Raw genomic sequence first — 18329 nt, forward strand, 5'->3', positions numbered from 1 at the left:
ATCCTCAGTAATGCAACACAGAGACAACCTGGGAAACACACGCAGCATTCGCTGTCTGTGTCCTTCATATGGTTGAATAATGTTTGCAAATACTTCCAAACTCGAGCGCTTGGTTACAACTCTGGGGCATTTCAGACGGTCAAAGAAAATCCTCAAACAGACACACACGTCTTTGACACTCGTTGTATATTTTTAAGAAAAAAGTCTCCATGCAATACAACGGCTCAGAGGTATTTGCAAACATTCTTCTTGGTCAACTTCTTGCTTCAAAACCTCCAGGTAAGAAGGAAGACATCACTTACCGGGCACTATTAGGCAACACGGCAAATATCAAGACAGCAGCTTTACAAAAAAAGACTCGGAGCTAAAACTACTCAGGTTTTTCAGTGCGAAGATCCAAAGTTGCCTAAAGTCACCTCACTTACTGTCCATATCACGATAGATGTGAAGTTTGTATGTGCTGCTGTTGTCTGAGGGCGCTGACACTCCTTGTGTTGAAGCTTATGTGTTTGATGAACACTGTACCTTTAAATGTTTAATAGCATTTCTTTTATATGTCAGTTTTAGCAATATCACATGGCACATTCTCCGTCATTCATTTCAAAGAACACTGACCCGAACGAAAGCGATCGCCAAACGAAGTCGTATGCTCTTTTCTTTGTTTATACTTTTAGTTAACCAGTTTAAAAACAAATGTTGTAATTAGTTGAGAACACGTGAAGCTGTGCCTTCGAAATCCAAAACCCTTGATTGTACTGTAAATATGGCTAAGTGCTCAAAAGTGTAAACTTAATATGTACATAATTGTGTTTGCTTTAAATCATGTAATTTAAGATTTGTTACCCACACGGCTTTTTCCGTTTTTCAGCGTGTGACCAGTGGTCAGAACGTGATTCTGCTCAGGTGCTACAAGTATCATGAAAGATGACGCATTTGACGTATATGGGGGAAAAAAAGAAAAAAAATCAGACCTATAGTATATTTCACAATTTCAAAGCTGATGCAAATATGTAAATATTGTTCTATTTTGATGAGAAAGTGAAAGAGTAATTATTATGATCATGGAAATTCACATGAAGATGAGGGTTTGTATCCACTACTTTGGCTTTAGGTCTGTTGAATGACTGTGTCTTGAAGGCAGAGGCTTTATCATTTCTTTTTTTTCTTCTTTTTTTATGGAGGTATTCTTTTCACCAGCAGCTTTCTAACAGATGGGATTTGCTGCTAAATGGTTTGTACTGTAGAGAAGCTACAGTAGGACACGTTTAAACAAAGCTTTAGTTCGTCGTCATCCCAAAATGCAGTGCACAGTACCTTCCAAAGTTATACATGAAGCTTGTTGTGTTGTTGTTGTTTCAGACGTTGCAGATGCAGCAGTTGTATAAGGAGATTGTATTGTATGTTTGTCGAGACTGAGATTCTGCTGTTTTCTTTACCTTTTTCCCCCCTCACTGTCGTTCAATAAAGCTGGAGGGAGGAAAAAAGTGCTCACGCTCCACTGTTGACACAAAGCACATGTAATAAGATTGTCTGTACAGAATGTGTAAAAAACATTTAAAGACTGTACATCAGGCTTATGCATGAGGGCGGAGTCCTGAGTCTTTCTTGTCGGGTGGTTATCCTCAGTTTATATTAGGAGAAAAAGAGGCACAAAGTAAGAGTTGCGAGTGCCATCCCCCCCGGGCCTTCTACACTGCTGTGAAGTCGTCATTTTTATGCACTGGTTTGTCAGACTGATTGCATCCCCATCAGCACAGATGAAATGAATATTATGTACAAAAATAAAGACTTTTTTTTATGATAAAGTTCTTTGGTGATGAGTTCTTTCACTTTGCTTCACAGTTCCTGGCCACTTATCTTGGGTTTAGATATTCTCCTGATTTCTGGCGTCCATGAGGCATTTGATCCCAGAGAACTTAGTGAACATGCTCAATTTTTTCGCATCATCTTTGTAAACAAACATAGAAGGAAACAGAGATGACTGTGTGAGAAAATCCTAGTCGTTCAGCACTTTCTGCAACACTCAGACCAGCCCGTCTGTCACCGGCTGCCGTGCCACTTTCAAAGTCACTTCACTTTTCTTCTGGATTGTGATACTTGGTTTGAACTTCAGTCATCATAGTCGTCTATACGCCTAAATACACTGAGCTGTGTTATGTCCTGGGGAACCAGGGATAACATCTTCACACTCCTAACTCTACACCAAGTGGACCAGTTTTACTGGCTACAGAGAAGAGCAATGCCAAATTCACAAATTACATTTTTAAATGACCAATTAATAGGTATATAACTATCTCTCAGCACTAACTAAATTTTACACTAACACACATGTTCTGGTTTTGCATTATTTGTGTGGACACTCATAGACATAATGCATTCTATAGCCCAGGGGTGTCAAACTCATTTTCACTGAGGGCCACATCAGCATAATGGTTACCCTCAAAGGGCCAGATGTAACTGTCATACAGAATAGATGTAACTAAATGTAACCACGGGATGCTGTCACTTTGCAGGTAACGCAATTATGCATTGTGGGAAATGTAGTTTATGGTAAACGCACGCCTTAAAGCAGCATAGACCTATTTTAACACAGATTTTTAAGACCAATTAATCACTCACAGGGCAAGTAAAATGACGTGGCGGGCCACATCTGGCCCCTGGGCCTTGAGTTTGACACATGTGCTCTAGCCCCTTTACCCTAACCTCACCCTAACCCTAAAACCAAGTCTCAGTCCTCAAAAGCTCTGTTAAAGTTGTGTGGACCAGACAAAGGAGAGAGAGCTTACAAACTATATTCAGTTGCTGTCATGTGAAATTGTGTCATTTTTTGCATTAAAAAAAATACTTGAACAGGTTACCTAATAAAGTGGTTGTATATGAAGTAACACAGTTATAATAATAATAATAATAATAATAATAATTAAAAAATACAAATAAAAAGCTGTAGTAGTGGATTAACATAATTTTCATCTTAAAACTAAAATATCACTCACTTAATAAATCATCAACATCAGACATCACAGGATCACAGGATCCATACCTTTGACTATTAAAGGATTCAATGTTTTTTATTTGTCACATGTTGTCACACACACAGTGAAATGTTGATTTAGCTCTGTTGCTGAACATTTACTACAATTTTTATGTACATTTTACTTAAATAAGGTAACAGTATAAGAGATATAAATAGAAGGTGTAAATAAGTGACAGTGATGCTAAAGTGCAGTATAGCAGTAGTGTAAATGGTCCATAGTTGTATTTATAGTTATTGGGTGAGAGGCATGTTCTGGTTGAGGAGCCTTATTCTGTGGGGATAAAAGCTCCTCCTCAGTCTTTCTGTGCAGGTTGTCAGGCTGCAGAATCGTTTGCCTGGGTTTAGCAGCTTGAACAGTTTGTTGCTGGGGTGGGAAGTGTCCTTAAGGATCTTGGTGTGTCCTGCAGAGAGGGCAGATCTGAGCCGATGCAGCGCTCGGCTGCTTTCACCACTCTCTGCATGGCCTAACTTCATTCTTTTTTATATATAAATAAGGCAGTAATACAAGATGATGGACCACCACTCACAACAATCTATTTATGCACCTTAAGTTCCCTCCTTGTGACTGTGTCCAATCACATCCTCTTCATATTAGAGATTTTGTCATTGCTGGGAGAAGGGGGCATATTCCTGCGAGACAGCAATGAGGGAACGACAATCCCAGGTCTATCATTGTACAGTAGAGCTGTACGAGAGCGCCGCCTGCTGTTCACCCGTAGCTATCAGCGACAAGTGACACTCAGGGAGGGGAAGCAGAGCAAACTGAAAGCTGCTGGGGGAATCCATCTTGCTCGAAAAAGCAACGAGGGTGTAGCATTCTCCACCGTAGCATCTCAGAAACGGTATCGGTGCCCCTGTTGAGCGCACTGGGGAGCCCGAGGAGGGGCTGTGTCGCTGCCTGTAGGATGTCCCGACATGAGGGTGAGTCGCTAAACGGCTCCACGGCGCCGGGGTTGCGGCTAAATTACCCAGAGCAGCTAGCTCCTCTGCTAGCTGTGCTAAGTGCTAATTCAAGCCAGGGGAGGGTGTTTGTTGCGCTTTTCCTGTCTTGTTTTCACGCTTGTTCCAGGACACACGTATACGTCTTCAGCAGCCGTGGTGTACATACGTGCACCGAGTCTCATAATGTGCAGCAAATTATATCAGTGTGCCGGCAACATTGACGAGCATAGCAGTTAGCCGTTGCTATGCGCGGCGTTACCTTTCGTTAGCTGGGCTAGCGAGCAGGCTAATGTATGCTACTTTTATGATTCGTTTCTATTGCTTTTGCCGGTTGTCACAGACATACACTTTAATATTGATATTGCCGTATTTTTCTTGTGGTTCTGTTAATTGAATATTCGTTTGCTCTGGTGGTAATACGTGTCCCATTTGTACACATTTACTGCTGTTGTTAGTGAATGCACTGTCATCAAGAAGTAGACAGTCTGAGGCCTCTCTTCATGTAACTAGCACTAAGTTAGCCAGGTGGCAAGCTACAAGCAAACTACGGTGTGTTTAATAAACTAAGTAACCACAGGCTAAATGGCTGTGCACATTTGGCTCTATTTTCGACACCACTGCCAGATAAACCTGGTTTTTCTTAGTTTCTGTTTTTTAAGTAATGTGTTCATATGCATGGTACATATACTTCGTTCGACCAAATGGTGCCAAGATGTGAAACCTTAGTAACTTGCTTGTTTGAAGTAACAACAACACACAACTAAGCTAGGCTACTTGTCGGCCTGTTTATTCGATTGTCCAAATTGTCTTGTGAAAATGTAAGTGTAGGTTGACCTAAGGAGGGCACACATGTTACACTACTGTGACCAAGCCTTTAATCAACATGCAACGCTGATAAAACCACTCATTTCCAAACAATGTGTTTGTTCAGGTCAGGATTTTGTTCATCAATGTTTCTTTTGTGTCATGCGTTTTAGTCTTTCTAAACTGCCTCTGTTCAGGAGAACAGTGTACGCAGAGGAAATTCCCTTAATACTGGCTCCAATAATATATTTCACCTTTAAAATAATCGTCAGCGAGGCAGTAGTTGTGTTTAACTGTACTCAAACTCTATAACTTTATTAGCGTGCTTTTAGTAAAGTTATTTTTACCAGTTATTCACCTCGTGAGGGGAAAATATAAACTAGTAGTGAGATGATGATAAATAAATAATAATTGATACGATTATGAAAAGATGACTGATCCAGGGCTGTGCTAGGTGCCAAGTTACCTTCTGTTTGTCTTGAGTAGTTAATTCACTCAAGCATTCATGTTAAATACAAATTGCTGTGTCCCCACTGAAAATGTGTGACCTTGCTATAAATGAGTAACGAACGCTGCACTGAAAGGATCTTTTGGATGCTTTATGCATCTGTGTCATGGCCCTTGGTTGCTCGTATGGTTCACCGGAATGCCAGAGCTCTTCATTGCTGGCACTTATGGGTTGGTGCCACTCCAAAACACATTCTTATAGTGGTGAGACTGGCCTGCAGACAGAGATTACTTTCTTATGGCAAATCTCATAGTATGCAGTCATAATATGGAGTTTGTAACTGCATTGTCGTGTCCACATATTTGACTTGAATCCTTGTTTCATTCGCAGGTGTGAGCTGTGATGCATGTTTAAAAGGGAACTTTAGAGGAAGACGGTTCAAGTGTTTAATTTGCTACGACTACGACCTGTGCGCATCGTGCTACGAGAGCGGAGCCACAACGACGAGACACACCACAGAACACCCCATGCAGTGTATATTAACCAGGGTAGACTATGGTAAGGTCCACATTGACATATAATATGGAAACTTGTGTGGTTTACTGATTATACACAAACAATTTAACCTGTTTCATTGTCTGCTTTATACTTAGAAATCATTCAACATGACTGAAGTTAATTGATGATTTATTTGGCAATGTTGTGATACTTCATTAGTATTAATCAAATGTAATCAGTCATGGTTGCCGTGTTTCTGTCTTCTTGCAGACTTGTATTATGGAGGAGACACTTTTTCAGTAGAGCAACCACAGTCGTTCACATGTCCTTACTGTGGCAAGATGGGCTACACAGAGACGTCCCTACAGGAGCATGTCACTTCAGAACATGCTGAGACGTCCACAGAGGTGGTGAGTATACTGCACTCGTGAACAGCTCATTGCATGCATGCACAGATTTTATGTTGATTTTGTTGCTAAAAACAGCTCCAGCAGCCGAGTTTAATTCTGCAATTCACCGACATAATGTTTATTGGAGTCATTTGGAGGATCATGTCGTTTTTTTCTCTCTTAAATCTGCACTACTACATTTCAGTCAGCTGAAATGAGGGCTTTTATGGAATACTTTTTAGAGAATGTTTTTTTAAAAGTGTTGTCCACTGCTGAGTAAAATGGCATAGTGATGCAAAGGGTGAGGCTGATGCTGACAGTGCTAACACCTGCCCGGCTGCTAGCAGAATAACTACTAAGGGTAAAATGAGACCCTTGGAGCCTTTAGGTAGAGACAGTTGTATTAGAACTCCACTTTCCCACAGGTGCCACACTAAGCCAGGTTTCTAAAGATTAAACTCTGTGGAATATGTTTTTAATTCGAATGGATTCTGAGTGTGTGTCAGCAAATCTATTAGCATTAATATAAAATAACATTTCCCAGCCCACCTTTCGATATTTAACAACTGCTATTTAGCAACTGCACCCCAAGAATAGCATGTCTTTATTGTTATTGAGCAGCTGTACAACGGCATGTACGTGCAACTCTCAGTGGTTTAAAAGAAATACATATTACTGGAAATTAGATAAGTGTTGGATGAACAGTTTCAGTTTGGTGCTATTGTTGTTTTCAAACTTTACTCAATCACAAATAAGTTTGTTTTGGACAAATCTCAGCCGAGGGTGACTACTTTTTTGTTGATAAAGGTAATGTATATGTCATCCAGTGTAGTGGTTGACCAGTATGAGTATATAGGTATAATAATAATAATCAATAGGGGAAAAAATACTTCCGTTCTGTGTTCTGGTTTATGTCCTGCCCTTGTGTTTTTGTGGTTCCACTTTGAGTGGCTTTGTTGTGTTACTGGTGTTTCATTCATTTGTTGTCTGTTAGTGCCGGTGCTGTTTATGTGCCATGTTGGCTTCATGGGTTTGTGTGTTACAGTGGGGATTTCTCTTGGGTTTTGTGGTGATTGAGGGTCACTTTCTTCGGTCGGTGTGGTCAGCTTTGTGGGCACAGTGTGCTGTGGTTCATGTTTTTTATGTCTCCGTTCAGGCAGACTGGCAGCGCTGTCTTGTTTTTGGCTGCAGTAGGAGACATGGCCACTGTCATGGAGAGTCAACTGCCATTATTGCTTAAAGTAGAATTCCAGTATTTTACAAGCTGTGTCCAAGGTTTAGAAGTTTGGGTGTGTAAATGAATGGTTCTTGCAAAAAAGGTCAATAGGTTGTCTGCCCATGCTGCATCCATTAAATGTCCACTTAAAGTGCCTATTTAACCAATAAAAAAAACTCCTTAGCCTTTGGCACTGGTTTGGGCAGTATCCGCTTAATTGGCAGTGTGATGTTTGTGCGGTAAATCATAGTGATGGAGGATAGACTCTCCACACGATGGTGACTCCACACTTTCAGCTATCAGCGATAGATGGTGCCATCATTCATCAGTTCAACCCTGTCCCCTTTTCATTTCTATATAATGTATTTTGGTGTGGGGTAATCAGCTCAGTTGGAGATCGTTTATCTCAACAGAAACTCTCTCTCTCCTCTCTCTCACTTCTCTCTCACTTCAGATTTGTCCCATATGTGCTGCCTTGCCAGGAGGGGACCCAAACCACGTCACAGACGACTTTACAGCTCACCTTACACTTGAACACAGAGCGCCAAGAGATTTAATATCCTTTCTGGGTCTATTCATACTATAGAGATGTTTTAGTACATATAATTCATTTATTTGCGACATAAATTGCGTGTCTCTTCACTGCATTTATCCTTAACTGTCCCTGTTTACGATGAGTCCAGCAGTGTTCGACATGTACGTAGGATGTTCCACCCTGGAAGAGGACTGGGTGGTCCCAGAGCACGACGCACAAATATGCACTTTACTAGTGGCTCCACAGGAGGACTCTCATCATCCTCATCACAGAGCTCAACCTACACCCCCAGTAATAGAGAAGCAATGGACCCAATTGCAGGTGAGAATGAGAGGCACCTTCTTCACATAATGATAATACTCTTCACATCAGAAAGATCTGTCCGAACCAGACTAGAGGAACAAGAAAACTACAAAATGTATATAGACATATATAATACAATAAAATAAGAAAGAAGCAGTGTAATAGAAAAGGGCAAGTGGTCTAGCTCATCCTGAATTGAATGCCAAGGAGAAGAGTCTGGGCTGCTCTTACATGATAAGGTCAACTAGTCCAAAGACTTGGGGCAGCCTCTGAAAAAGCTTGATCACCTCTGGTTTTACACCTTGTTCTCGGAACATCCAGGAGCAACTGGTTTGAGGATCTCGTTACTCTGGAAGCTGTTGTAACAGATCACATAAATAAGTTGAGGGCCAGGCCATTTAAAATCTTAAAAACAAGCAATAAAATCTTAAAATCAATCCTAAACTGGACAGGAAGCCAGTGGAGGGAGGACAAAACTGGTGTAATGTGGTCACACTTTCTATTCACTTTTTTCGGTCAGAAAATGAGCTGCTGCATTTTGCACTATCTGCAGTCTATACCGACATATAAAGAGTTACAATAATCCAATCTTGACGTAATAAAAACATGAATAACGCTCTCAAAGTCTTTGTGTGGGAGGGAGGAGTTTTTAACTTTGCTATGAGGCTTAGCTGAAAAAATTACACCAAGAATTTTGGCAGACGAACAGGGAAACAAAGTTAAAGGACAGGGATGTTGATAGGTACGCGTTAAAATGTAAAGGGACGTGTCAAACTTGTTGTCCATGCGTCCCACAGACGTACCAAACTTTTCCTTAACGGCAATACTCTGCGGTGTTGCGTATTGTGGCGGTTTCATGAACACTAACTGGGAAAGTAGACTACATTACACCACTTCTATACACCTGTGCTCAATCACATCAGTCCAATCCTAAGACTGACTCAGAAAATTTTATTATTTGTAGGGGTGGACAGAGATTAGAGTGTGTTGCTCCACAACCGCGTCAATCCTTGTTTCCTTTAACACATCTTTTTCTAGACAATAGTGAAGATGTTACAACACAAATAGTAACAATTTTATCTTTGCTATAATCACAAATCTGTGTGCGGTGTATTAAAATAGTCTCTTAACATACTGTATATTAACATTATTGATGCTAAAAGAACAAATGCATACAAACAGAGCTCAGTTCATAAACACTATGGTGCTGTTTATATCTCTTGTACGCAGAAGATAAGTAGTTCCCAAGATGCACACTCATTTTGTCCTCGTTACTTTTGATAAAATACTCTCAAGAAACATAAAGAAGGATTAAAATTTAGTGTTGCATTTCAAAATGCATCTCAAGTTTTACTGCCTTTTAATTGAAATAAAGTTATAAACTGACGTATTATTGGCTGATCATTGACCTGGGAGGTTCTCATTGAGAAATGTTGTAGTTTCATATCCAAACAAATCCCTATACACCTCTCCTATTGTCTTTTGAAACCATGACTTATTTAGAAAACGGTCTACAGTGAAGTCTTTTTTTGTTGTGCCTCCTGCAGAGTTGTTGTCTCAGCTGTCAGGTGTGCGGCGTGCAGCAGGGGGGCAAATAAACTCATCAGGGCCTTCAGCCTCTCAGCTCCAGCAGCTCCAGATGCAACTGCAGTTGGAGCGGCAGCAGGCTCAGGCGGCGCGGCAGCAAGTGGAGACGGGGCGCCATGCGACGCGACGCGGCAACAACCCTGGCAACACTGGCACCGCCATCCCTCCACCCAGCACGGCAACCGCTAACACTGCCACTGTGGGTGATAGCAATCCCACGTCCTCGTCCCACAGCTCCCAGTTCCTATTAGCGCGGTGAGTGTGACCAGCCACTGGTTTCAGTTCATTGTATCGGTTACTAAAGAAAACGTAACTTGCATAAAATTCATGAAAAATGCTCTTTTATGGTTACTGAAACTTGATTGTGACTCACTTCTAGTATCTATTCAAGTTTTTTAAGGCTACTCCCACCAACTGTTGCCCAGCAGTACAGCAATGAAAACAATTGTGTTAAAACAGTAGTAGAATCTATCCATATGATTCATATTCTGATACAGCGGTGAAAAATGGGCTGAATATTTTTTAATAAATATGTAATTTATTCTAAAGAACATCTAAATTTTGATTGTAAAATGATTCAAATGGTCATTTTTACATCATTATTGTCATTTTCATTAGGCGAAAATGTATTTCGTATTACGTTTTCCCCACTCTGTATAATATCATGTGTATAGGTCAGGACAATATTTAATCTAAAAGTGGTCATTTGACACACATGCGGCTTTAAGAAATATTGGGTCTTAAAAATTGCAGGAGGCTGTATTGTGATTTTGATAAAATTAATATATATATATTATCTATTATCTGTCTGTTAACTGTTTACTATAGTGTTCTTGTAAAAATAACACTGTACACGTTAAAAATATATAGTTTTCCTTATTACTGAATTACTACTTATTTCCTATAATGGCTCAAAGGCGTAAAGAGCGAGAGAGAAAAAACAATGTCAAGAATTATTGCAATATTTTAGTCTATTGATATCTTTGTACGCCAAAAATATTTCAGCTTGAATTTAAAATGACCGCGACTCGTCGTTTCCTCAGGTTGAATGAACCTAAGATGTCCGAAGCGGAGCGGCAATTCCTAGAAGGAGAGCGCGCCGACCGCAGCCTGTTCGTCCAGGAGCTGCTCCTGTCGACGCTGATGCGCGAGGAGAGCTCCTCTTCCGACGAGGAGGAGCGCCGAGACTTCGCCGACTTCGGAGCCATGGGCTGCGTGGAGATCATGCCTTTAGATGTGGCGCTGGAGAACCTCCAGCTTAGAGAGAGCAGCAGCTCCACAGGGAAGGAGCCTCCGCCGCCTCCTCTTTGATGTCCGAGCATCAAGCAGACTGTGTCCACTCTGCTGCAACTGTCAGTGATGGGCAGCAAACGGCAGCAGCCCCCACTCCCTCCATCCCTCCCTCCCTCTCTCTCTCTTCCCCTACCTCCCTCCCTCTCTCACCCTCTTCTCTCCCTCTATTTTCTGAGTTTGTTTTCGGTGATTGTAATTTCAGGCCTGTCACCATTTTTGTTACATTGTAAACGAGAATAAATGAGAGCAAGTGGGATAAATGTATGAGTGAGCAATTGCAACTGAGTGAGAGAGGGCGACAGGAGAGAAATATATAAATATATATATATATAAAAATATATATGAAGTTGATAATCAAACCACCTAACTTTTCTTTTCTTTATCAGGTAAATGTTACAGGCAGCTGTGGCAGACCTTTTGCTTCCTGTGACATGCAAACAGCTCTCCATTTAAAAAAGAAGAAAAAAATACTCCACATTCAAAAGTCAAGAGAGCGTAGGCTCCTCTGATGAAGCTGCTGTGTGTGTTAATGACTATTAATTAATAAAAAGTGCTTGGATGGGTTACCATAACTACTGCATGCAGTTATTTGCAGCGTGCATGACGTTTAATGACCTTGTCATTAAAACCTTTATTTTTAAAGTATCCCAAAGGTTTCAACTGTTTTTAAATGGTTATCACAAAACGCGGTGAAAGTACTGGAAATTGATTCGTTTGCAAAAAAACTGACGGCAGAAATTGGAACAGTGTTGGTTCAGTGGTTTTCTTTGAATGACTTAATATATAATGAAGAGGAAATGGGTTTGAATTAGTGTCTGCAGTAGCTGTTGAAGAAATGCTGCAGTGTGTGTGTGAGAGACTGTGTGTGTGTGTGTGTCAGCTCCAGATTTGCCTTTTTTCTGTGAGGAATGTTTGATTATGTCGACGGCTGCAGAGCGACGACCGCGCGCATCGGAAGAAAAACAGACCTTTTCCTCTAAAATCTTTCTTAGGTGTTGGAATTTAGTAACGAGCTGTTTCGATGCAGTTTGCTTTTTTTAATTTATAGACGAGTACGGATGCGATGCCCATTCTTCCTCCTTCACACACTTTTCTGATTTTTGCTCAAGCTCGGCCACACGCTTTAGATGCTTTAATCGTTTTTCTTTGGTGGGTAACCAGAGCTTTAGACTCTTCCACGTTGGTTTTTTTGTTGTTTGTTTGTTTTTGTTTTTTTAAAAGCTAAATCGTTCTCTTTTTTTCTGCTAGGGTTAGCACTTTCTATTTATTCATGTTTGTCTTCTGCCTCTTTTTGAGCCTTGATATGATTCATGCCACCTTCATGCCTATACTATTACCCTCTTTGTAAAACACAACGAGATGTATATTGAATTTGTGCGTTAACTTTCATAATAATGGCTCCAAGACATGGGCGGACAGTTTTTTTGTTTTGTTTTGTTTGATTTTGTTTTGTTTTTTAAGAAAAAAACTGTAAATTTAGATTACAATAAATATAAACTGCACACAGCTTTTGATGAAACCGAGACATTATCACCGTTTTTGCACCATGAGAGAGTGTTGGTGGTTCTACAAATGTTTGTCTGGCATGATCACAGTCACAATATAAGATATTTGTGTCTTTAAGGAACATTTATGTCAAACTTGAGAAAACAATGTAATGTAGTAACATTTATTTAATAATATAACCTCTTGTGTGGACATGCACGTGAGAAAGTATCCATCCATGCCTTTGTAAAGCTCATTATATACACAAACTGCATTTTTAGGACTTTAAAATGGGGTTCATTTAAGGGGATGTTCGGAAAATACATTTAAATGGACAAACCAAATGTTTAAACATCCCATATTATACCAAGTTAAACTAGTTCCCTGGTGTCCTAATGTGTCTATGACATGCTTTGATCAAAATACCATAAGGATGAAGCACCACAGTAGAACGAATCTTAAGGAACAGGAAATGACATCAGCCACAGAGGCTACTGGGAGCTAACAGCAGTTAGCATTTGGAAAAGTGATCATTTGCAGGCTCGAGCAGGCACATTGCAGTCATATATCACATGTATCCAGTGGACAGATAAATCCTCTGAGGCTGGAAGTTTGTGTAGAATTCTGTGCTGCACCGTTGAGCCAAGAATAGAACTTTTCGCGGACTTCCGGCGTTCGGATGCCGTTGCCCTCGCCAGCAGTTTTACTGACAAAGCGGAGCTCCGTGAGACAACAATTCCAGGAATTTAGCGCATTGTGACGTCCCAGTGAGCGCGGAAGTCAACATCGCACGTTTTATCTCCTGTACTGAGGCTGAGGAGGACATCAAAAACATGAGTGAGTCATCTTTTTTCACACTTTGCCAATTGATGGCTCCTCCAGAGTCCCAAATATAAGGATTTAAATGATTAAAAGATTGATTTTGCATAATATGTCTAGATAAGTATTTATTTACCACCTCAGTGAGTGAGAAACAAAAGTGGGACATTTTTGTATTGAGTCTCTTCCCTCACACAGCAGCAGATGGTCCATGAGTAATTTCAGTCGAACCAGAACTGCACTACTTTAAAGGTAAAATACACGGAGTACTTCCCTAATAATTAATTAAGTGTATTATTATTATTATTATTATTTTCATTATAGTTAACCCAACAGTGAAAAAGATGCATACAATTTGCTCAACCTCTCCTCAGGTCAGAGAAATAGATTTGACCACTGTTTGTCCTTGTGTGTGTGTAATAAGAGCAGCTGTCCTCGTCACTCCCCACAAGTTATTGTTAGAAACAAATGAGGCCCATGTGGAATTCCTCTCATGATACATGTACAGTGACATGTGGAAGAAAGACTGTCGCTCACACGTCAGGAGACGCTCCTGATGAATGTGTTCAGATTAGACTGGAATGTTAAGAGGAGGCAGATTGTTAATTGGGTCAGTACATTATACAAAGTGTGTGAAGTATTGGGTAAATTTACTTTTAAGGTGTCGAGGTGGAACTAAAGTGTGATAAGAAGTACAAATACTCCAGATGGAAGGTTTATTTTCACAGTGAGTTTTATAAATAATTGTTTTTTGATAAGTTACTGATTACTAGTGGTGTGCGGTATGTATATATGTAAATTCCTAGTAAGTTTACTAGACCTGACTTACCTTCCAGGAATTAGGAGCAGTGAGCAGCCACCGAGCAGCAATGCGGGTTGGGCACCTTTGACCTTTGACCTGGTGGGACTCAAACTGGAAACCCTCCAGTTGCAAGGCAAGTTCCCTTTCCACTTGGCCATGGGCTGTCCCATTTCATGTCAATTATATACTTTATTGTACATGAGGGTAGAGCCACAGAGTCATAACTATTATAGTTACGCAAAAAACAACACACTGATACGGAAATTGTATTACCATGACATCAATTGTCACAGATTAAGCGTTATTTCCATATTCCATATTTGATGGAGGCTTATTTTCCTCAAAATAAAACATGGATACATAATTAACTCTCTGTAATGTTTTTACAGTATTATTTAATGTATTACATTCAACATTAAATTCCATAGTTTTTGATGTTCATAGGTGTATTTAGCATCATGAATATGTGGTAAGTGTGAGGTATACATCATTCTGTATTTTAAAACAAGGATTTTACTTTGAAATTCTATGAAATATCATCAAGACCAGACCCCTCTTGACGACAGTAGTCGCTCCCCAGGTCATTGGAGTTTGACACGCCTGATTTAATTTGCCTAGACAGTGGGAGGAAACCAGATGACCCGGAGGAAACCCACACACACACATCAAGAACATGCAAACTCCATGCAGAGAGGCCCTTGTTGCTTCAAGACATGACTGAGGTATTTAAAAAAAAAAAAAAAAAAAAAGTGCCTAATCTGAGTAGTTGAAATGCAAACTTTTATGCTGAGCAGGCGCTCGCTGTAATTGAACACCAGACTGGTATCGATCCGATCGGCCCCCGTGGCCCAAAAATAACAGCAGATAATCTAACCCCTGTGAATGAAAACATGCAGTAATCTGACCTGAGTGAGGGCACGAGATGTATTGTAAGACATACCACCTTTATTAAATGCACAGTATCACAAGGAACATTTCCATTAATTGTGGATAAGCTACTCACATGATGCACAAAGCATTGAATTGATTGATAGAACTGGCTGATTGAAGCAGGATTAAAATCGGCCAGAGGAGCGCGCACACACACACACACACACACACACACACACACTCGTACACACACATCCACACTTGCATACAGGTGCATGTGCAAATGCACTCACGCACAGCATTTCCTCCCACACATAAACACACACTCTCTTTGTATTCACATAGTAAGTAAAAGTTTTGTTATCTGCACAAGAATGAAAACTTGTCATATTTTTTTTTCTTTTACCAGATATTTACAAAAAAAAGTCCTCAATCCTTACCAACCCCCCCCCCCCCCAGATTACATTCAAAAAAAGAGGTCCCAACCCTTCTAGATTACATTCAAAATAATATACTAATCATGATGCAAAGTCACAGTTATTCATCTGAAAGAGGATCAAAATAGGCTACAGTCAGTCAGAGGTGGAGTGCTGGGGTTGGACAGGAGGCGACTGTTGACCTCCGTGCCGTCGGCCACACACCTGCTCAGACGCTCGTCAGCGAGGAGGTCGTCCTGATGTTGGATCAGAACCAGAGTCTGTGGTTCCTCCTGCAGACCAGGCAGTGTCTCACACAGCCTCTGCGTAAGCTCCCCGTCACAGTGGAGAGGGAAAAAAAAAATTTTCTCGTCTTTTTTTTTTGTTTTGTTTCTTTTTCTTGAGAGAAAAAAAATAAAATAAACCCACATTGCTCAAAGAAAGTCCTCCGCAGATCCAAAAAAAAAAAAAAAAAGGATTGTATTCTCACCGCTATTATGAACGAGCACAAAGAAATTATTACAATGTAGCACAAATAAAATCCTATTTACATATAGTTTTTGTATTGCCAGTGGCCCATAACACATTGTCTTCAATAGATGTCACACAGTTTTTTTTTTTGTTTTTTTTGACATGATACCTGCTTAAAACAGATTATACTATTAAACATATCCTACTATTCATATAGACAAATATCAGAACTGTACAGAATGCACAGCAGTTTTATATACAGCACACACACGTGTTGTTGTACAGAACTGATGGAAACATGGAAACGCTGTCAGAGTTACTTGCTTCAGTCATGGCCGGATGAAAAAAAAAGCAAGGGTGGAATTTCGTTTTATTTTGTTGTTGTTGTCGTTATTAAGAGCAGCTGAGGTCGAGGAGAGCGGTCAGGTTGTGCGTTTGGGCTCGGGTTACGCTACAAAGTGCACTTAGCCAAACATATTATTATGACTTTACTGCATTATGCCTCTATATGATTGTTACGCACTCTTATGTGGCATCGACTGAGTATCGAACTCCCTCTGAATCGCCTAATATCGAAGAAAATTTGTCATTCAATACCTGAGGATTTCTCAGCAGCATCAGTGAGCCAATAAGCATACAAGCGTGCTGTTTGACCAGGCTCTAACAACACTGCGGCTGGAATAAAACTAACGTGAAAAGCGAATGTTTGTTAAAAAACAAAACAAAAAACATCGAATTAAAGTCCAGATATGGACAAAAACTTATTATTTAATACCCAGCCCTAGTTATAATGGGGATATGTAATTTCAAAGATTAAATATTCATTTAAAGGCCACAAATTCTGTTTATACAACACTAAGCTTCAACTCTCCGGACACAGCTGAGCGGGACCAAGCATAAGAAAAACCCTGGTACTTCTCTCAAAAATGTCTCGACCAGAGTGAAAAGTGAAAGTGGGACTGCAGTGGAGCGGGAAACGGGGAATTTCAGCCAAGTTTAGCTAAAGCTCTGACTCTCGGTGGATATTTTAGGTATATAATGTGTTACAGTCCCATATTGTCACCTCTCGTCGTGTGATAATTCTTTTTCACTTTCAGTCTCTGCCTGTTACCGACTCACAAAAAGGTATTTATAAGATTAAAACAGGTCAAGGGACAATTGCATGCGAGTAGAAGTCAGGAATTGGGATTCAGCCTTAAGGTCTGCGCTTCAGTGCACTTTTATATTTTAAATAGAAATAATAGTCAGTCAATGTAGAATATTAAAAAAATCCTTTAATACAGGATTTTGGCCTTAGCACAATGATTACTTGTGTAGAATGTTTACCAGATTGCAGTTTAAACCCACTATTTAAATGTTAAAGTCTTCCTGGAAATGTCTACTGATTGTGTTTCACTGCTGCCCAGTTTATCAGATATCACCCCGGGCCACTGACTGGAGCTGCTGAGAGAGAGAGAGATGAAAGCTCCCGTGGGACACGTGAAGAGCAATCACACTCTTAATTAACCCTTTTACTGCAGTCGCTTAAGCCCACTGCGACGAGCAAACATTACACCTTCAAATGGAAATAAATACAGGTCGTGACTCCAGCACGTGCACAACCGCACAAACCCCGCCCCTCAGAAACCTTCGACCTCAGTACGCACGCACACACACGCGCGCGCTGCGTCAAAATCAAGACACGAAACACGAGTACGACACTCCCGAAGCACGTCTTCGTCATCGCCGCTTCTTCGTTGTCGAAACCGTAAAACACAATCTCACCAACAAAGCGCGCGCACGACATCAGAAAAACCCGCCTCTGAAGAAACACACACATACGACCACATCACAGATATGGGCCACCGAACAACAGAGATCTGCTAATGGCATTGCTGGTGAATGAAAAATAATAATAATAATATTAATAATAATAAAAAAACAACCTGTGCTCATCTTATTTTCCCCTCCAAGATAGGCACAGCTTCACACCATCGAGTCCTCATTCTCTGTGCTTTAGATACAACAAAACTTCCACACGGTAATAAATACTGATGACCTTGTGTGATAAGTGTAACGTATGAAAATGATAACAGCATTATTTAAACAAATAACTAAATAAATGCTGTATGCCCTTAGGTTTTTACTACCTTAACACTGGTCTGACATTAAAAGATTGTTCAGTGGACTTGAGCAGGATTACATGTAACGTGAATCTATGACAACGTCTGTGTATTTGTGTAGAATAACACAAACAAAGCTTCAGCTGTAACTTTATGAATAATAACTGAATCTTCTGGCAGGACACGCTGCTGTGTGTGACACTGCTGAAAAAACCCAAAAAAAACGCTCAATTCACAATTACCTTGCGTCCAAACATGGAGAGACACGTTCGTTTCATTCACAGCATTAATTGTACGGATGTAAACGGAACAGCC

General features: G+C 40.4%; 1 protein-coding gene across 1 annotated transcript; it reads left to right on the plus strand.

The window, feature by feature from the left end:
• The first annotated feature begins 3825 nt into the window (after window positions 1-3825).
• Window positions 3826-11970, plus strand: kcmf1 (potassium channel modulatory factor 1). The gene is made up of 7 exons (XM_083907912.1): window positions 3826-3955; window positions 5619-5786; window positions 5997-6136; window positions 7786-7887; window positions 8004-8187; window positions 9717-10011; window positions 10800-11970. The coding sequence occupies exons 1-7, from the start codon at window positions 3940-3942 to the stop codon at window positions 11065-11067; spliced, it is 1173 nt and encodes a 390-aa protein (XP_083764038.1). The 5' UTR covers window positions 3826-3939; the 3' UTR covers window positions 11068-11970.
• Window positions 11971-18329: the final 6359 nt, after the last annotated feature.

Source organism: Microchirus variegatus (genome assembly GCF_963457635.1).
Source record: "Microchirus variegatus genome assembly, chromosome: 1".
NCBI lineage: Eukaryota > Metazoa > Chordata > Actinopteri > Pleuronectiformes > Soleidae > Microchirus > Microchirus variegatus.